At 40.0% G+C, this 22,399-nt stretch overlaps 1 protein-coding gene across 4 annotated transcripts in view; it reads right to left on the bottom strand.

The window, feature by feature from the left end:
* The window catches only part of rhobtb4 (Rho related BTB domain containing 4), a 43,566-nt gene extending 21,507 nt beyond the window's left edge, over window positions 1–22,059 (bottom strand). The window contains exons 1-2 of one of the 4 annotated variants that reach the window (XM_030142457.1): window positions 21,921–22,059; window positions 21,127–21,260 (exon numbers count right to left, since the gene is read on the bottom strand). Coding sequence is in view for 2 of the 4 variants with exons in the window: in XM_030142455.1 (XP_029998315.1) it covers window positions 3,866–4,035 (170 nt within the window). In the remaining 2 variants the exon portion in view is untranslated. Of the gene's footprint in view, window positions 1–3,865; window positions 4,200–4,347; window positions 4,731–21,126; window positions 21,302–21,920 lie in introns of those variants that run through there. The other 3 variants (XM_030142455.1, XM_030142458.1, XM_030142456.1) reach the window with 3 other exon arrangements.
* Between the last annotated feature and the right edge of the window lie 340 nt (window positions 22,060–22,399).

Raw genomic sequence — 22,399 nt, forward strand, 5'->3', positions numbered from 1 at the left:
CTGGGGTGACTCCCAGATATTATCCCCCATCTGTGGTTCTGTGCCCAGCTCAAAGCAACTGTCTGATCATGCACCGGTCAGCGCACATACCGTAACAGTCTACTTACACATCACTGCACTTCATTGATGTGCACCTGCTGTTGCGTTTGTAGTTTAACTCTTTGAGCCTCCACAAACTTTCAAATGCAGCTGCATCAAATTGTTTTATTAAAGCCTGAACAGAAGCCAGCGGTTTATTTTTAGCCGACCTATCTTGATCCGTACACAGATGTCTAGACTTCATCAGCTGGCCTTTGTCATCTTCCCAGAAAAGCAGCAAATAAGAAGCTGTAGGAACACAGAAGTGCTCGTGTGAAAGAGTTAAAGAAATTCCATCCAAGTTGTTGTGTATGTGTGCATGTATTTCTGACTATTACAATGACATATTGACGGGTGTAGGCTAGATCAAAGTGATAGGAACACTGTGACAGGAACTCAAAACGCCCACTCAACACAAACAACGACCTTCTGGTTTACTCTGGAATTTCACAGTTTGAGTCAATGTGTGTTGTGTGTGTCTGTGTGTTTGGTGCAGGAGGACTATGCAGACAAGGAAACTCATGCATAATTTGGACAGTGTCTGTCTCACTACGGCTTTTCTTTAAGCCGTGGGGGTGGGGGTGGGGGGTGTTCATAAGACGATGGATTTCAGGTCTGTCTTATTACAGAGTTCTTGGCTTTATGCATGTCTTTTACCAACTGTTGCTTTCTTTCTCCGTATTTTCATTTATTTGTTATTTAAGTCCACCTGATATGTTTCCATCCGTACACATTCAACTACAAGAGCTCTTTTTCTTTGTTTACTCTTTCTGTACGTCTACGGCATACACTTGTCCAATCCTCTGCTGCTTTTCTTTATTTTTGTAACCTCTCTCTGCTTTTTCCTTGCCTAGTTTCTATCACACACATTTAACGTCATGCCCCCTCCACTCCTGTTACGAGCAGCCGTCTATCCAACATCTAAAAACTCACACTTTTCTGGATGGCATTCAAGGAGCAGCATTAAGCAGAGAGCTCTCACACATCCGGTTTGCTTCCCCTTCTGTCTCCTTCTCTCTTATATAACACCTTCAGCAATCCACCGGTAGCAACTACTCATCCTAAAACCCTCCAGAGCCTCTTCTGTTCTCCTCCTCTGGGTCAAAGTTCACACTAACATCCCAGAGAGCTACTGTTTTTTTTAGGTTACATACTCCCCTCCATCTTGCCTAGCAGAAAACTGAAGCAACAACCATACACTTTCTAAATGGGCCAACACTGAAGCAATCACACTGAGCGATGTGGTTTACACTATCACAGGCTTGATGGCGTAGTCGATGGCCTCATGTGCAATTGTTGGAAGAAAACCATGGGTACATGAGCGTTCATGTATGCAACCTAATTTCTGCCAAAAGTCTGCTCTTGTGAAAAGTCTAGTCATTCGTACTTGTGTGCTTTTAGGTCATGTGTGTATAGGCGATAAAGTATGTGTGTGTTATGTGGGTGTTTGAGACAGTGACTGCCACAGGCACAGCTGGCACAGACTGGTTACATAACCTGGTCTGTAGCCTCTGCTTGGCTCCCCTGCTGGCTGACAGTAGACCTCAGACTCACACACACTAGAGCAGACATACATACAAACATGCATGTTTGCACGTACTTGGCTCATCCACTGCAGATGGCCATGGTGTTAACACACACCCTTGAATAGACAGTGATAAGTACATATCTATCTTGATGAATGAAAGGGTCTTTGGGAGAAGTCTGCTGGAGAAAGTAGAAAACATCCTCCTTGTAAACACTGTCAGGCTTTACTCAGTGCCCTTATTTCATTTATCTGTCTTCATCTTCCTCCTCCTCTGTCCATATTTTCCACCTACTTCATCTCTTTGTCTCTCTTGTTGTCTTAACTCATCTCTTTGATGCTTCTATACCTCAAAGCATTTACTCGAATGTAACATATTTTTCTACACAGTATCATCACCCTCTCCACAATAAGCTGTTAATTAATAAACCATTGACTATTACTGTATTTGTTCATTCAAAGAGTTAAATTTCTAACACAAATCATAAATTCCATGGCAAGATACAAGAGCAAAAGCCACAGTGACATGTGAAATTCATAAAATATGCAACACAATATACAGAGATAAACATTTTTCTCCTGATACTTGACACTAGATATACAGTAACTGCTTTTATTTGCATACTGTATGAGATTTTGAGGCCAAATACTGTTTCTGGCATCTTATGTCTCTTATTTTAAGGTTTATGACAATGACTCTAAATAATTATGAATTATGTTACATCCAGTCAAAGGCCACTATGACTCAAATTTATTAAAACTTTGTTAAAAAGGAGACAGATTTGTTTTGTCTGTAAGAGAATATTCCAGGTCACATATCTCCTATATAATAATAATGGATTACAAGTTCTTATTCAGAACTCATAAATACCCAACTATCTTTTACTTATATACTATAGAATGCAATTTACAGGCATACACACAAGCAAACATAAGAATTAGATTTTCGCACCATATGCTTCTGTGGTTCAGCCGAGGACAGACACATAACACAAAAACAACAGCAAGCTCTATTAACCTCTGTATATCCTCCAACACAGACAGATACAAGGGTCAGAACATTCAAAGCAGTCATATAATGCTGGCTGACTCTTCCATGTGGGTCTGTCAGCGCTGCACTCTGTTATCTCAAAGCTGTTGACACAGTTGAAGTGTTGGGCATTGTGCCTAACCAGGACAATAAGTTGCTCTGTTCTACATCCCTCAGACCGAACATTAATTTGTTAACAATAGGAGCTCACCCAAAATGATAATTAACATGTCTAGGACTGGGTATCGAACTTTGAAACTTTAATGGCACCAAACAAATATGATACAATAAAATACCTTGTTGATAGACACTGAATTTTAGTGCTATCATACCTGTTAATTAATATGATGCAAACAGATTACTTTAAGTTGTAGTAATTTTAATGGAACACACAACAAAACTGAACCTCTGCATTTAACTAATCACTAGCCGAACATTCAGGAACACACCACACACTGCAGACTAGGAGCAGTGGGCTGCCATGTCAGATGGTCAGAGAGTAAAAGGGGGGGTTAAGTGCCTTGCTCAAGGGTACAACAGCTAATAATTTTTCTAGTTTGGTCTGGGGAATTGAACCAGCAGCCCTTTTCCAACCATCTGGGCCACAGCTGCCTCTCAAAGTTCCTCCTTTGAGCTGGATGTGAAAAAGAGTGGCCTGGAATATGGGATATACTGAATATAACAAGTACAAATATCGCCAAATGATGTCTTTTCATATAAAATAAGTCCTCACTCTCAGTGCAAGGAATAAAAGAATTGACCAAAAAACAAAATGGAAGGAAAGTGAGCCAAAAGTGCTCCACATCCACGTCCTGCAGATACAGTATGACTGGAAATGAGACATGAGACATGGCCTCACATTCTATTACTTGCCCTGATGATTTTCTGATTGACCAGAGATCTTCTTCACCTGCAACACCCACAGCTACCTACGTAACACAATCCCTCTGGTGACGTCATAGCCACTGGATCAGTGTTACAGTCTGTGCGCGTGTGTGCGTGCGCAAGTGCATGTGCGATGTTACAAGCAATTCTGCACCCCATCTATTGTCACACTTCTGAAGCTGTTCCAGTACAGTGCAGCATCACCACACTCATCAATGAAAAGCACCTCGTACGCTCCCTCCCCCCGCAGCCATTCATAAGCACCTGGCCCATTCATATTTTTTTTTTTTTTTTTTTTTGGAAACCGATTTAACAATACCGGCTATCTGTATCTGTTATGTACTTACCCATGCGACATAACCCCTTCTTGACGCAGTAATAACATATATTTCTCATATCGATGTTGTAAAATGTAGGTGGATGGTCTGCCTACATCCCAAGCACTGATAAGTCTTGCGTAACGTGCCAAGCCCATCCGTTGCTCCACAACACTGAATCGAAATGCTCCAGCACACATGTGGGATTAAAAAAATACTAATCCACCATTGTAAAATCTCTTCCCTAAAATAATCATGTGCGAGGATGTAGAAAGATCCTATTGGCCAACTGCGGGGATATTATAGATATTATAGACATAGGAGGGATTACACCCATCAAGTAGAATAAGGTCACTGTGATGTGAATTGATACAGATGGTGATGGTTTTCAGACTAAGTGCAAGTGAACGTTTGCTGTAAAAGGGGATAACCAGACGTGTGTTGTTTGCTTCTTTGCACAAAAATAGCAGTGGGAGCATGTGACCCAGTAATTCTGCAGGAGGGGTCCCTACCTTCCGACGGTTCCGGAATTGACCCACATGCCACTCTGCTGGTGGTTTAGCCGGTCACTCAAACCGGACAAAGACTGGAGGAGAACAAAGAGGTGGTCGCGGTGGTCCCGGTCCTCGTCAAAGAGCACATAAACTGCAGACAGACGTCGCACGGGACCTCTGTCCTGTCACATTCTCCTCCTCTGACTCCCCTTGGCTGTCTGAATCAAGCGTCGCAGACGGTTCACTAAACTACCGACAATCTGTTGCACATCTACCAACCTGTTCTGTTTTTAGACGGACACTTTTTACAATTAAAAGCAATCATATCTGGCCTGGATATGCTCTGTCTGAGCCACCTCCTTTTTGTTGTTGTTTCCCCAGCTGATTTCATCGAAGACACGCCTCCAAGACTGAGCGTCACGACCCAAGTCTCCCAACTCGTCTGGTGCTGCGTTCATGTACCGTCAGAAAACGAGACAACAGCAAAAAAAACAAAAAGAAAAAAAAGGGGGCAATTAAAATTAAAAAAAAAAAAAAACAGTAAAAAGGAAATTATAATGACAGGTGTAATTTTTAGAGATAACCATAAAGCTTGTAGGTAAAAAAAAAAATTGTTAGAATTCTTAAAGCAAAAACATGTGTTATCGCGTGTAAACATAACCTATATATTACTTGACGTTTACAATAAAGACAATTTTGTGATTTCCGATGTACTGTCATGTGTTTATAAGAGGCACCTATCATAAAGGTGCTATAAATATAACACTGACCCCAAAATATGGCTTGACACTCTTGGAAAATGTAATAAAAAAGTTGCATTTTCTGATTTCTGAGCTAATAGGAAGCACCTAAATGTATCTTTTGAGATTACAGCGCATTAGCCAATCACATCGAGAATAACTCACAGTAAACCCGCCCCGAAACTGCGCTCTCCATCCTGTTAACTCAAAACATTCCGCAAAGCATGCTGCCTTTTGTTATAGCCCTCGCATCCATCACTTCACTTGCAACAAATATATAAATTATCTTCATCGAATTATTTTTAAGAAGGTGGTGGCAACATTCGAGTCCATTAAGTGGAAGTTAAATGTGGAAAACTGTAGTGTAAAGATAAAAAAAAAAAGAAAAAGAAAAAGATAAACACATTTTAGGTCAATTTCCTTTGTAATCCTCGCTCATAGATCACTCCCTATTTAACACTGAAATCTAGATAAATGATGTAATAGTGTAGCTATTACTCATGTGCAACAGAGAAGATTTTTTCCTCTATGGTTATTCTGGGTGTTCAGGCATAGCAACTAGCTACCACATAGCAACACACTTGTGTATTGGTACAACAGCCAATACAGGAGCCAAGAACAAATAAAGATCATTGATTGCTGTGGAAAATACCCAGCCTATTGCCTTCAGATTTTTCCAGAAATAGATGTCTGGGAATTCATTTCTGGAATGTTAAGCTGTACCAGTGAAGAAAAATGCTGCCTTGTCGCCAAGAGGTAAAAAAAAAAAAACACACTATCAAGAATTTTTGTTACTCTAAATGTAAACTATTCTATGCATGCAAGGATATCCCACATCCAACTAAATACTTTACACCGACATATAAAACAGGAACATTTGTTTGTATCCATTTGCCTTTCATTACAGTCATGTCTGCAACCTCAGATAAGTGGCGGATGTGGAATTTGTATTAGATTACATTTTATCTAGCTGTCCAGCTGGGGCATTTTGCAGACCATGTGCAGACCCTGAACAGTCTGACCTACCTCTTTCTTTCATGGCTGTAGAAGACTGAAGACAGACATCTGCTGGTTGAGGCTGGTACTGACTGCACTAACAAAGGAGACAAAATCATCTATGTTTTGTCTGTGCCGCTATTCAGGGCTCTACCTGAGAGCTATCATTTCTCTGACATAATCTATAGATCATCAGTGATATATATGGATCAAGCTGTAGCAAAAAGTCTGTTATTTATATATTATAGTTTATTATTGCACCTTACTGTTTAAATTATCCAGATTTCTTACCCAGTTCTGTTTGTACTTCTAATTTATTATGTATAGTGTGTTTGCTCTTGTGTTCTATTTTTTACTCTTTTATTCTATTTTCTACTATGTCAAAATGCTGTTGCTGCACTGCAGTTTCCCAGATTGGAATAAATAAAGTCTGTGTATGTATGTATGTACGTATCTATCTATCTATCTATCTATCTATCTATCTATCTATCTATCTATCTATCTATCTATCTATCTATCTATCTATCTATCTATCTATCTATCTATCTATCTCTCTATCTATCTATCTATCTATCTATCTATCTATCTGATCATTGATGCTTAGTGCTGAGCAATATGTCAGAATGTCAGAATTTGTGTTCACATCAACCATATAGGTACATGCACAGCAGAGAAACACTAAAATTTCACACAAAATAATGATTTATGCTTAAATGTGTAAATACTGAAGAGGTCTTTTTCATATTGGTCTCCAAGCCATGAGAAAACAGTGCCCCTTGACCCGGCTGGCATAGCCAGAATAAAACAGCATGAAAGATGGGCTGGAATGCCAGTGAAGAAAACAGGGGTTCAACAGCACTGGCAGCAAGAGGGCTTGGAAATTTAGAGAGGCAGCCCCTTTGTTAGAGAGGTGTACTTGTGAGCAAACTAAGCAGCACAGTCTGAGGTGATGTCTGGCCTTTTCAGCTACAGTAGTATGCAGAGACTGTGTGGCTTTGTTTACAAGCTTTATCGCTCTTTTATTAAGTGTGTGGGAAGTCTACTCCCATAGCAGTCACTTTGGTGAGATTAAACTTGGGAGAATGAGTTGAGATCATTCTTTGGCATGATTACTTTAACAATGTGTGCTAGTGCTTGGACAAATACTGAATTTAGTTGAATATAATATAATGCAATGCTCCTTCAGGTTATATGGATGCTGACCCATTTGAATTGAGTTATTTAGAATGGAAACCCGCATGTTCCTAATAAAACTGAACAAAAATGGCATATTGAGGTTTGAGGCTGATATTGTTTACAAAGTGATGTAAAATACAAACCTGGGATGCATGTAATTGCTGGTGTTGAAGTGCTATCCATCATTTCAATTGTACAAATGCAAACCTTTCACTTCAAATGATTTCTAATAAGGTTATGGATGGTTTCGATAGAAAGAAGCCGCAAAAGGTAAACTTTCTAATGGCTTTTGCACATTTTGGAAATCAGATCTTCCACTGATCTCATTGTCTCCAGTTCACTCCTCCACTGACCTTACACTCACCCCTACAATTTGCCCGAATATCCAACCGGCCAGCACACCCCCTGCCCCAGTACTGTACCGGAGCTGCTCTAAAGCTGTCAAAACACCCAGCTTCTCACACTCCCCACGTCCACAGAGACTTCGCCTCGAACACTCACCGTCCCAAACAAACACACACACACATGCAAAACACACTCAATGAAAAACAGTCTACACACAGCCTTCTCCACTGACACAAGTAGGTCAGAACTGCAGTGGGTCTTCTAAACAGTCCTTCAGCACCCTGGAACTGATAACAATATCAAAGATTAAATTCTACCTTCAGCTCTGACATGCACACACGCAAACAAGCACTACCTATTAGATTTACATGTATGAGATCATTAGTTTATGAGATGATTTTGGCAAACATTATTGTTTTGCAAAGGGAAAAATGCAACAACACAAGAATGTGAATTTGTTCCCTTGGGAAGAAAACACAAGGGGTCAAAGGTGAGAAATGATTGGCTATTGGGAAAAAGGAAGGAGCTTGTGGGAACCACTGAAACTGGCATTCCTAAACGATCTGTGACAAAAAAAAAGAAAAAAGTCAGAGAACCAGTATAAAGCTATGTCCCACTCTGAGTCTGAATCTCTTTTTATCCTTTCTCTCTCTGTGTGTGTCTCGTTCTCCCACACACATCTACGCATACACATACACTCACACACTCTTTGACACAGAGAAGTGGCCGAGATGTGTTGCCAGAGTCGGCACCCTGGCATGAAACAGAGTGTGTTTTGTAACAGCCGGCCTATTTGGAGACGGGTGATGTGCATGTTAGAAGAGTGCGAGTTTAAGTGAAAAACATTCAATGCCAGATAAGGCCTGGGAGAAAGTACAGACAGAGACAGACAGAATGAGAGGAAGGGAGAGAGGATTGTTTACTTGCAAATTTATCAGTAGGTTCCCTTATCTACACTGAGTAGGCTGTAAAGCTCCATGTGTGTGACCAGCTGTTGTTGCCTCATTATAATCTAATGAAGACATATTACTGCACTGCTCCTGACAGAAAAAGGAAAACACTCCACTAAGTTCATGAATCTGCTTTTGTTAAGAGGACTACATGTAGTATTTGTGCTTTGACGTAGTAAAACATGACCACAAATGATCATTAGAATATTTAGAATAAAGAACCATGAAGTTATGCCAAAAATGCCAGTGTGTTGGATTGTAGAGATACACACTGAATTTATTTAGACTATCGGGCCAGTGGATTTATCAGATCACTAGAGGGACTAGTGAGTCTCTCAGCTGGTCTTCGCAGGTGAGGAAAACAAATGCCACAGGGCCTATGACCGAAGTGTCAGAAAGTGATGAAATGGGATGAGAACAACTATGAAACAACTGTTAGTCAAAGAAAGTGATAAAGCGATACAAACTAGGAGCACTGTTGTTTTCACTGCTGAACAAGGCTCTAAATGAAAAGAATGGAGTTTGATGTTGAAATCACAGCATTTCTTCTACACAGGTAAGTTTGATTATGAAGCTGGAGAAGGTATAAAGTTAGTATGTGGTGCTTTAATCCTTATCTAAGTATCTAAATTCACTGTTTGTTGATCCACAGCTCAGACTGTACACAGTTCTAGCATTGTTTGGACTATTCATCACAGATCTTTATTGCAGCTGTGGACAACACAAGATATCTGAGCTATAATGCAAACTATCAGCTGATACAGCACAGGGACATTATCAGACATGCAGGTTTGATACTCATAAGTATGTTCTGGTACATGAATTCCCCCTGCTGCTGAGAGTATGTAATATCAATACCACATATACCCCCCTTAAATACTTTATTTTTGACACGTATGTGTATTTATGTAACAGGTCTGTTACGTAGGCCTAGTTTTTTTACTTCAAAAGTTTCAAAAGTATTTTACTAAACTAAATCTAAGTAAGCTAAAGTAAAGTAAAAGGTCATTTTTGGAAAATTAGTGAAATAGCTAGTAATTAATGTAATTATTTACCATTGTATCCCTCTTTTTCTACCTCTAGCCTGTATATTTTATTGCTTTTTATTGACCAGAACAACATCACTATTAATACATTTACAAGCAGCTGTCATAAAAATAAGCGACATCATAAAATAAAATGAGTCAAGAATAATAGAGCAGGATTTATGAGCTATTAAACTGTGGTCAAGGTCTCAAATATCCTAAACAGATGATAAGATTTAAATGTTTTCTCATTCACTGCTATTCCTTCAGTCCCATAGTATGTGGAAAGACAGCGTGTCTCTGCAGCTCCAAATACGTGTCAACCGACCATAAAACTGATGAATGATTAGGTCAGTGCTACCCCAGTGATGATGGGCCGTGATGGTAGAATATGTCGGGAATGTGAAGTGGGGTTGAGGTCTGGAGCAAAAGCTGGAGGTGAGGAAAAGCTGAGCCCAAAGTTAGGAAGGAGGGTAGGAGGAATGAAGGAGAAAAGCAGCACTGTCAAGTGTGTATGGGGGGGACTCTGTGTTTAACTGCCTGCTGTGCTGTCCTCCCAAGAATAAACAGACCTCTGATTATGATATTAATGCCAACTTAAATGTTTCACAGTGAGGTGCCTGGCTTTCACAAAGCAGTGCCTGATTAGAACAAGCATGCAGCACTGAAGACAGCACCTCACTGTCCTTAGCTGGCTGTCCACACACTGCCAGAACTGCCCATTTGGAGACACGTGACATCTGCTGCACCAAACCACCTACTAGAACAGCACCGGTCCATATCAATGGTATAGACTGATCCTGGCTGGTGCTCCTGTGGTTATATTGTCTTTGATATGTCCTCATATGGGCAGTTAAAACATCTTTCAGTGCTAAGCAGAAAAGAGTTCAGTGAAAAATTCTGGCCATTCCATGTGCTTTCTGATGGATGAATTGGTTTCTTGTTTGTTTTCCCTGTAATAATAGACATGTTTTATCTAAACCAAAGCCTTGATAGAAGAGTGCCTGGGGAGAGACGATGTAGACAGGGGTATTTCAAGAGCCTCGAGGTTTGAGTGGATTCTGGAAATTCTTGAGTGGCACAAATCTTCTGCGTTAAAGACAAACTGTTCATGGCAGTGGTAGAGTGCACCCAGAGTTATAAATTACTGACTGATTTAAATGGAGAGGCTTGAAGGTGCATGGACATGTCTATGTATGGAGACCTACATGTTTAAGTTCATGTATAGACAAAGAAGTACAGATTGAAACCTATCTGCAGTTGCTCGCTTAAGATGAAACGCAGGATAGCAGATGCTAAAACTTCTAATACTGTCACTAGCCCATTCTCGAAAGTTATATACACACAAACAATGCACATGCACACAAGTCATGTCTCTATCCTTGCTGGACAGAGACACAGGTCAGTGGAGGTGACTCTTAAGCTGCGGCTGTCAAGTGGCAGGGCTAATCTTATTAAGGCTCTCTTCAGCAGCTAGTCCAAACTCTTAAAGTGATAGTTCACTTTGCTGCAAAATGAACATTATTTGAGTTAAACTGTAGTTTTAGAACCTGAAGTTCTGGGCAAAGTAATGTCATATTTGAGAGCAGTTATACAGCACCATGCACTGTAGGCTATGCACTGCCTGTATGCGGGAGAAGAAAGCATTGTGGGAGATGTAAATTAAGACGGATATAAGATTCATTAAACTTCTCCACCTCTCTTCTCCCTTCAACCAGCAAAGGAGAGAGAAGCAGGGGTTGAGCTAGTTAGAAAGTCAAAGAAGAGAGGATTTAATAAAAATGAAACAGTCAGGTCCATAAGTCATAAAATTTCTGTATAACACCACAGTGGACCAGAAATAATATGACTGAAATAGTTTAATATAGTTTAACAAAAATACAACCATTTAAAAGTAGTCCCTCTATTTTCAGGACTCAAAAGTCATTTGACAACTGACACAAGTAGCTTCATGTCCATGTGTGGCCTGTTCATTATGCTGAACTAAGAAGATCCTGTAGTTGATTCCAAGTGCTGAATTTGCATTTGGTAACTGTTCACTGGAATTCTCAATATGAGGTACGAAGAGAGTGTTACCTGTCTGTCTGATTGTTTCACAACAGGTTCTAAAGCACAAATGAACATATTTGAATATTTGCACAAATCACCAAATGCATCCAAAGAAAGTTCCTGTCCTGAACATTTGGTGGCAGACACACACCTGCAGAAGACATACCTACTCTGTGGAGGAAGTGCTATTTGCCGCATAAAGGTCCACGTCCTGAAACATCTAGATGACAGCAAAAAGAAAATGAGAAAATACAGGCTGACGGCAGGGTTTCTGTAGGTAAACACACCACCACAAACTTCTAGGGATCATACGTGATGATTGAGAGAGATTTTTATAGCAGGGGTCTGAACACTGATGTAGGGGTTTAATTAAAATATTAATGTTACATGGGTATTTTGCCCCTCTACATGACCTTCATTTTACAAAATGCTCTATTTCTGTCCACACTACAACCCAAAATAACTACCAGCCAGTACAAATGCTCAGACAAATCATTGTTTCTGGTGGATGATCAACTGTGAAGACCCTGGATAATACTGGACACAGCAGACGCAGGGTATTTAGTGTCATGATGTTAAATACCAACAAAGTAAGTTATAAACTCAAGTTACCTTACGTATTGGTTCATCAATTTTCATGTTTTCAAGAATCCTTGTTTTGTTTTTGTTTGTTTTTGTTTGTTTGTTTTTTACCTTAAACACTATTACATAAAAAGAAAGGAATATCTGTTTGCAAAATATGTGCATTAGTGTGGATGGGACATCATAAGAGTGCAGCTAATGACCAATCAATGTGAAAGATCACTGTAATTACTTTAGGAAGTGAGAGCTGAACCAGGTACAGCCTTTGTGGAGGACATTTTACAGTCCAGTATGAAATGCTTTATGTCTTTAGGTCAAGGGCATTAACAGAAATAAGGAGTGGGAATGAGGCTGAGAAATAAGATCATTAGGAAGATCAGGAGGGAAGTAAATATAGGACTAGAGCTATAAAGACTAGGAAGATGAGGACAGAATTTAGGTTAGTAAACAGACCCACATCATCAGACCCACAAGTAACTACAGGGTAGGTGTGGAATAGAGAGCACGGAAGTTTGTGGGGTGGAACACCTCCAACATATATTAATTTGAGCCACAAAAACAGCCCAAAATAGGGTAAAGTCTGTGTGAAAGGCCTTACATGCTGTGCTTTATTTAGACAAAAGATTCATTGCTGGACTAAAGTGGTTACTAGTCTTTATTTAAACCATGAATCACAGCTTGTAACTAATAAATGATGATAAAGAGACATGTAGAGTTGTAGGTCGTAGAACAGCAATGTGAGAATGTTGTGCTACATCGTCAAACAAGGATAATCCATTTAAGATGTTCTCTATGCCACTTCTTATTGATGCAAATGTGATATAATCCACTAGATATTACATTCTTTAGTAACATCTTAATATTCTTTGGTAAAACCATAATCAGAGTGGAGATAATCATGAAAGTGTTCTGAATAATATGTAGAGCATAAAGCATTGGCAGGTGATATTAGAAAAGGTCAAATAAGATGCTGTATTTGTCACATTGCCTCATCTTCCTTTAAACTTAGTAAGAAATTCTTAGAAAAAAAAAAAAAATAGAACACCTCAATCCAGGTTTCACATTGGCCATTTAGTACAAAGTCAAACAAAAGAGTCAAGTAAAAGTCGGGTTTCTTAAAAAAATGGAAGTCCTGTCTCTTTTTTAGACTGCCATTTTTCTTGCAGCAACATCAGATGATTATATCTTGGTCTGTTAAGGGATTTGTCTGAGTAGATCATTCTGCTGTCAAATGCTAATGTGAGTAGTTATGGCCCCAGCCTGGAAGGCAAAAGAAAATGCATTTAAACCTCTCTGCTCTCTTGGTTGTCATAAGAACAATATAATATAATATCAAGTATCAAGATGGTTTATAATGTGCTGCAGTGATTGAAGAGAAAATTTCCTCTCTGCACAGAAGACTTACCTAGCAAAGATGCGATGTATTGATTATGTATTGGATAAGACTGGTTAGAACAGTGTTTTTCAACCTTGGTGTTGGGACAAATGGGGTCGCCTGGAATTTCTAGTAACTGATAAAGATTAAAAAATAAAACTTACTAATAAAAATATATGGTGAGTTGACAGAGACAGTCCCAATACATAAAAGACATGACAAACTGAAGCACTGTGGTACTGTTTATCTTTAAAATGTTCATTGTAGACGGTTTCAGATGTTGCAGTTCTTTCATAATTCATAGTTTGAGTTATTGTTTGTTCAGTATTAATTGTCAGCCTTGTAAATCCAAGCTGGGCTGACTGTACATATCCTGCCCAAGGAAAATAAAATTCTCTCTTTGTGCAGTAATCTACACTTGGCTTTTTGTCTCCGTCCATAATAATATACATTATATTGACTAAATGTCATCTAAAATTAACCTTTATTTGAAACATAGTATAGCAAACTATTACATGATCAAAAACAAAGTATTTTTAGTAAAAAAAAAAATGTCTTTGTTTTGAATGTCTGGGGTCGCAAGAAATTTGTGATGTTAAAATGGGGTCACAAGCCAAAAAAGGTTGGGAACCACTGGGTTAGAACATTCCATGCTTCACTGTTCACATTATTACCGACGAAACAATTAATAGTAAATGATCAATAGGAGGTCAAAAACATTAATACCAAAATCCTCCTTCTACTTGTATTTTTCTCCTGGTTCTCAGATGCTCTATGTTTACACCTCACTGCTACTTGCTGTAATCTTGGGAATGCGAGTCTGCAGACACTCTCGTAAGGGTCTGGACTGGGCTTTGGATCAATCAACAAGCAGGGAAAAGGTCAGGGGGGAAAATGGAGATCATGTTCCTTCAATGTTCAATAGGACACAAAAATGAATAAAGGATTTCAATATGACAAAACATAGTTAATAAAATGGAGCAAAGTTCTATGACTAAGGGGAGGTCAAATTGTGAAGGGAGATGCATTTGCCCTCAGCACAGGTCAGTGAGTATTCCAGAAACAGCCTGATCAAACAGAGTGTAAAGCCAAGCCAAACACCTCTGGATTTCACTCAACACAGAGAAGCAGAGCTGCAGCCCCGCTGAGATCACACTGCACACAGTCAGTACACTGACCCAGTACTCTCTGCATCAGTCTCTTTAGGCTTTTAGAAATACTGTGTGAATGATACATTAGTGGACTGCTGTAAACTGAATCATCTTTAAGGCACTGACGATTACGGCAAACACTCTTACCACATTAGCGACCACAGATACCAGGACTCCCGTAAAAGTTACCCTCTGTTGAACAATTTATCTGTTTAATACTTCAGACTAATAAATTCAGTATCATCAGTCTGACTCTATTTAAAACTCACAGCTCACAGTTGCAGAAATAGAGAGTTGCAAAATGGTGGGGGGTGGGCAGTTGGGGTGTAAACAAAAAACTCACAGACTGACTGATAAACAGATAGACAAATAAACCACAGTACAGGGAGCTAAGGCATAACAGGAAGGTCCTTGTTGTTATTACTTTAAATAACCTCCATGTCCCTTTGGTATGCTTTGTTAGTTAGGGTTCCTCATATTGTTTGGTACATGCAAAAAACATAAACAAACACGCTGGAGGTTGAAAAACTTGTATAGCTCACAAACAGAATGAAACTGAAATGCATTTATCACATCTCTGTGCCACAACAGGATGAATCATTTTAATATATGTCAAAAACAGGGTCCACCCATACGGAAGTCACAGGAAAATTATTAAACAAGACAGCATGCGCATACACACAAACACACACATACTCACAGCTGAAACACTACACACAGTAGGCATCCTAAAATAGTGTGATGGAAAAATCTATACTGGTGTCCGGTTATTTCCGCACCACTGCACCACGGCCTGGTGATACCATGGGCATGTAATAGTCATCACACACTGTGACCACATGTCATTCACTTGCCAAGCTGCAACACAGCCACACAGGCTTTAATCATTTGAATAAGGGCAAGGGGCACGGGGGTAGAAGCTCTTTTGGATGTTGCATTACTGTTGATCCAAACTAATCCTGACCACTTGTGAACTGAGGTCATTCAGAGCAGAGAAATATTCATATGAAACACATGATTGTGTTGAATGTAATCCATATTTAACACAGAAAAACCTTTTGAAATATCCTTTCTGATTTTATGACTGTATATAGATACGTATATAGAGCATGGCCCTACATCACCCCACTGCTGGACAGTGAGTTGATATCTTCACTGATGACTGCATTGAACGGAAGCCAGTTTAACCAGAAACCAGAACGGACATAATGGAGCATAACAACACTCAAGAAGTCAATAAAGATGGCCTCTGTTGAGGAATGCACTGGTATTAAGTAACCCAGTGGCATTAAATAGGAATGATATTGATTATATTGATTAAATATTTATGGTGAAAGGAGAGTGATGCAATCTTGTAGAACACAAAGAGATTGAGAAAGTAAAAAGCAGATGGTTTTATTGAGACACTGAACAAGTTAAAAACAAGTTAAATGCCAGTTCCTTTCAGTTTATTGAGACACAGTCTTTCTCTGCAGACTTCATTGTGCTGCCAGTTCACTATTGTCAAATATTATATATATATATATATATATATATATATATATATATATATATACACACACACACACATGTATATCACTGAGCTAACTGTGATTTTCATTTAATTTATTTTCATTTACTGGGAGAAGTGAAAAGAAAAGATTTGGATCAACATAAGTTTGACAATTCTTCCTCCAATCTGTTTAAATTAGGGAAAAGGTCCCTGAAGAACACAATGACTAAAAATAGATACAGGCTGAAACTGGCTAACCAAACCACGTAATACATAGTGAGTCAATTTCAGACTTCTATGTGGGAGCAAACCACAGAGACTGGAATCAGACAAACACTGGAGTGATGACAGAACTCTCATTGCAACTTGCTACCCTGGGTTTTCATATCTGATTCATCCATTCTGGTGTGTTTGCTTGCATGTGTGTGTGACAGTGACATAGAAAGGCAAGAGTGAGTGTCAGTCAGGTTGCATCAGCTTGCTAAACTGCAAAATTTGGGCGGCCCTTGATCAAATGACGCGGAAGATTACAACCTATAATAAATGTGTATAAAAATAGATTGGAAGGGAAACACCCTAACCTGTGTGTAGAAGTGAGTACGCACAGAAACAATCACAGAGTCAAATCCAGTGGTTTGGGTGGTTTGACCAACAGTGAAACTCGTCTGGCTTTGATTAGCAGGAATGGCACTTTTGGGTGTTTCTCTTTGTACAGATTAGTTTAAAGCCTCTAGCTCTTATTGGAGAGACACATAGACAAGCTGCGATTATCTGGATGTGTCAATGTGTTATGTCTGCAGAAAGGTATTTCAAAATTGCAGTACATGTGCCTCATAACTGTATATGTCTAGTGGGTTTGGACATACTCTATGATGATGCTTAATAGGTACAACACAAGGATCTTAGCACTTCTACATTATATCACGGAATCTTATGATTAACAATACTTTAAAACTATTCATATTTAATAATATGCAACAATAAAAAGCCATGAGAGGAGATTAAAGGTCATGAGTCCTGCAGCGGTACCTTCTACACCTCCCACATATTTTTTCCCACTTTTGCTCCCCGTCGGTGACATGGAAATGGAACTGTAAAAAAAAAAAAAAATCTCACTGCCTTGCTGTCTCTCACCGCCTCAAAACCAGATGATGATGTTTCTGAAGGTGGTAATTGGGGTTTCTTAGTTCTCAATTAATGGAATCCATGGCCGCTGAACAGTGTGTGTGATGGGAAGTGAGGTGTCGTTATAACAGGAAGGCAGGTGGATAGACAGGCAAGACACGTGTAAACAAACAGGAAGAGTTAGAGACAAACGGTTAAGGGATGCAGGCGCTGAAAATCAGAGACAGTAGATATTACCACCAGGTGTGAACAACACAGAAGCCAGACATATGGAGGTGTTTAGACCCATACAGGCATAGGAAGCGGTTGGCAAATAGGTCAGCTTCCTAGGTCCTAGAGGGAATGTAAGGACACAACCATACAAACATAGCTACACACTTACTAATAACATACAAACAACCATTAGTATAAAGGAAGACCACCTATAGTGTGAAATGCAATATGTGATTACAGCACACATATTCAAATACCTCACAGTGTCATATGACTATGAAGCCGAGTGGATCGTCTTTCCACCTCAAATGGAAGGAGCAGACGCTAAAGGAGAAGACACGCACAAGGATCAAATTGCATACAGATTTGGACACATACAGAGCTGATTATGCACATATAAATGATCTACATGCATAATCATAGTCAGATGGCCTCAATTTTGTATTTTTTGCAGTAATCAACACTATCAGGGACCACAGAAATGTACACACATGAGTAAATTATAATACACAGCCAAGCAACCATACAATACTCTTGAAGGTATATAGCATAACAACCTGTCTTATTACAGAGCATGTACAGGGAGAGAAAAGTAGAGGGAAAAAGCATGTCTTTCCACAAATCTAAGACAGCTTTACAGTCCTTTTAAAATAGCATTCCTCCAAATATTTTCTTTTTGAGATCATCTACACTCTTCTTCAGTTGCAATGCTAGTTAACCCTTGCCATGACCCTGGCCTATCTCAGGACTGGGCTAATCCAGAGCAGAAGTGTCAGGGTAGAGATTCCTAAAGGTGACGGTGGACAGAAAACGTGCAAGAAACTTGACAGACAGGTGTCAGTTGGCAAACAAGTGCAGGGCACAAAAAAAACTATCCAAATTGAACTGCTGTGGTGGATTTATTTGACATTAAAAAAGACAACTCCATTTTGTTGACTGATTCTCGAAACCAATCAAAGCTGAAATCATTCTTTGCTGTCCAGAACCTTTGGCCTAAAACTCTTTCCACATATTCTGTCAATAGACAGGTTGTGTAATGAGCTTCCCTATTAGTACAGCGATCATGATCTCTGAACACAGCCCCCCCGTCTTACTGCGGCCTCAGCTTGGTGCAGTCCAAGCAGCTGGAGATGGACAACGACAGTCTCTCTCTGATCTTGCAAAGAGGGACTCTGTAGTTACTATTTTATTTGCATTTGAAGCAAGATCTGAGTTTAAGTAGATGGTACAAGTCACATGTTTTTGTACCTTCCCTTCCCTGTCCTCTCTCCCTGCACTTTTCCAGAGCTTTATATATGTTGCTGATGTGCAGTTACTGTCCATATCAACTCGCCCAGCATTTGCATGTTGTTTCTCCTTGTTCTTTTCACCCTCCGGTCTACACTCTCTCCCAAGCAGATGGCCGCCCACCCCAACCCTTGGTCTATCTGAAGTTCCTCCCCACTAAAAGGGACCTTTTTGTTCCCACTGTTGCTAAATGAGTGCATACGGGTGATCTATTTGGTCCTCCTCTATAAAAGTGTAACTACTTGACCCTACTACATAAAGTGTCATGGGATAATTTCTGTCTATGATTTTATTTGATTAAAAGTGCAGTCAATGTTTTCCCCTTAGATCTATCACATTTAGTCATATGCATTCTACCATCTGACACACTCTTGCTCTCTCTCCCTCCTTCAGCTTGTGCTATTTTCCGCAAAGCCAAAACCCCTTCGTGTCCCTCTTCCTCAGGATCTACACTGCTTTTTCCTCCCTCCTCTCTGTGCTCAATAGTTTAATTTCCGTTTTATTCACTTTCAGCCTCTCTTCTCCTAGTGAACGCAGACTATATTCTTTCCTCCAGTTGCTAGCATTGCTTTTCTTTAACACGCTGCTTAAAAACAACGTAAGAGGCTGCCAGCAAGAGAGAGAAACAAACTGTACAGCTGCCACCACAGCACAATCACTTGCTTCTCTCTCTACTCCCTCTCTGTATACCCACTCCCCACCTACCCCACTCCCCAAGACTCATCATGTGGTGCTGGTAAGAGAAGAAGATACTGTTGTATGGTGAATGTGAGTCTCTGTCAGCTTTTTATGTGTGTGTGCCTGTGATAGTGTCCAATAATATGTGTGTGTGTGTGTGTGTGTGCATTTGAATGCCTCTCAACAAGTAGCCCTGTTTTTATTACAGGCCATGAAGTTTAGGAGTATGAACCGCATGCATATCCACACAGCTAGTGACGATGCTCACAGCTCAGTGTTCCACAGTCAGTCCGTATCCAGTTGTGTGGAGGTGTGTGCTGGCATGTGTGCGAGCATGTGTGGCCAACTGTCTATATGCGATATTACTCAACTCACACAAACACACAGCGTCTTATATGACTCCCAGCTGTGTCGATTTGGCCCACTAGTCCACCATCCAGCAGCCAGGAATGTTTAGTGTGCAACCCCACTGGAAAGCCCCGGTTACCCACACACACACTCCCAGCCTCGTCCGGAGACAACCGCCTCCTCTGAGCAGAAGCAGACAGAGGGACGGGCCTCACCCCAAAGGAAGAATGGTTCAAATTCCACAGCTGATAGAAAAACAGGAGTGGGACAGAGCGGAGGAACTGATGTCAACTCTATGATACCCCCCACCTCCTCCCCTTCCTTCAACCCACCCCACCTCAGATATATACACACACACAAACACACACATGGACCACCTGCTCTCAGCTCACAGAGTGGGAAAAAATTTAATGGGAAGGAACGAAAAATCATAGGAAAGAGTCAACTCCAAGAATTCAACAGTGTTTAGATACTAAGTTTTCCTCCGTGCATTATGTGTGTTCAGCACATAAAGTAACCTGGTTCTGATGGACGTCTGAACAGAAAACTGATTTTATGTTTCAACCAATCTATTCAAACCAAACTTACTATTTACTGCATCACCACAAGAACTTGATAATTAAGCTTAGCACCAAAAAAATAGACATGAGAGCACAAGTAGTGTGTAACTAAACATGTTCTGCTGATGTTTTTTATATCGTCTGAGTGTGAGCGAGTGTTATTTTTCTCTTCAAAACACTCCTCTAAAGGAACCACAGTGCACTGCTTCTAATGCTACAATATAGGATTCTATTTAAACTCACATTAATATGATCTTTTATCAATATTCTGTTATCTTAAGGGGGAAAATGAAACCAGACATTACCAAGATGGTAAGAATGTTGACAAAAAAGTAAAGTTTTCTTGTGCAATTAACTCCAGTGTATCTGCCCTTGTACAGTTTACTCCATTTTATGTTTTTTTTTTCTTTTAGTTTGACTTAAGTGACCCAAACTGACAGATTTTATGTAAAGTATAATTCTGGAAGGCGTGGTTATTGCCTTTTTAGGGTTCTATCAAATGAAAAGTCGACATATTAAAGGTTAAAGGTTGTGATGTGTTTAATGTCTGTATGTTTTAAGGATAGATTTGATAGTTGAAACTGTTGAAGTTAGATAAGTGCTGAACTGAACCCAAACTAAGTAAACCGTTATGCAACTTCTATCCACGTGTGGTCAGATTTAGGAACAGTTTTGCTGTAGTGTAATCATTTCAGTGGATCTTACCTTTAAAAGACATTCACCAGTGGAATAAACTCAAATCTCCCCCTCGATGTCCACGTCCAGTTCCCACTTCTCCGCTGCTCTTTTCCCTTCAGTTTATTCTAGGCAGCACTCCTCTCTCGCTTCTCCCCATTTAACTGCAAGGCACAAACAAATGCGATCACTTGAGAGCATTCCTCTGGATGACAACACCTACTCGTAACTCACATGTTTTAACCCAGTTGCTCCATGTCAGCCCGGACTCGAACGTGCTCAAATGATCGGCTTCGTCTCTAAACGCGCCTGATTTTTTTTTTTTTTTTTTCTTTTTGGGGTGTAGATCTGCCAGAACTGACACAAGACAAACACTCCCGACTGTAGCCGAGAGACGCCAGGAGGAATGTAATTACAAGAAGACTGCTGCATATTGCAAAACCTGCAGACATGCTCTTGTTTGCAGGCCCCCTCTATTGTGCTTAGAATCTGTCTGGGCTGTTGTCCGCCTGTGGTCCTGATGCGAGTTTTTTCCACGTCTCTTTGTTGTTTGTCACACATGGAGGGAGCACACCTACTTTCTTTTGTCCTGTCTGAATGACTGCACTTTCTTAAATAATGATGTCGATTTGTACTTTTCAGAGATGTGCAAGGGATTATCCTGTTTATCACATGCGTCTGACTGGATCTAGTGCCTTTCTAATTTGGTTTTGTTTGTTTACTTTGTTAAATAAAAAAATAATAATAATAACATCACATAATAAATAAATCCATTTGCAGTTAGTTCTACCGCACATTTGACTGGATCCGAGCCCGAATCTCACCAGATTTTCGCCAGAAGTTTCTCTTTGTTGGGGAGTGGGCTGACGCCGCTGTCTGCCTCTCTCCTCTCCTCCCCTTTCCTTCTCTCGTTGTCTCTCCCGTGCGGTGGCAGAGCCCTGTTATGCTTCACTCCAGATCCGCCACCGGGAGCACGCAGCGTCTATCAGCGGGCGCAGTGACGACAGCCTCATTGCCAGTCCCCAGTGCCACACCCATCCATTCATAAAGTAGAGATAGTGCCAGCCTCCGGAACTGGAAGAGTAGATCTGTCCAGAATATTCATGCGAACACTGACAGAGGATGGACTGACACTTTGAGACTGATGTGCCTCATTGTAGGATTTGGGATTTATGTTCACTGTAAAAAAGAAACAGAGTGTCAATTTAACTATTCGAGAGTTGAATTTAACTCTGTTTCAGATAACATTTGGTCCTTCTCAAAATTAGAATAAAATCTAATCTATGGCCAGCGTCAAATTTTC

This window comes from Sphaeramia orbicularis, chromosome 9, assembly GCF_902148855.1.
Source record: "Sphaeramia orbicularis chromosome 9, fSphaOr1.1, whole genome shotgun sequence".
NCBI classification, from domain to species: Eukaryota; Metazoa; Chordata; class Actinopteri; order Kurtiformes; family Apogonidae; genus Sphaeramia; species Sphaeramia orbicularis.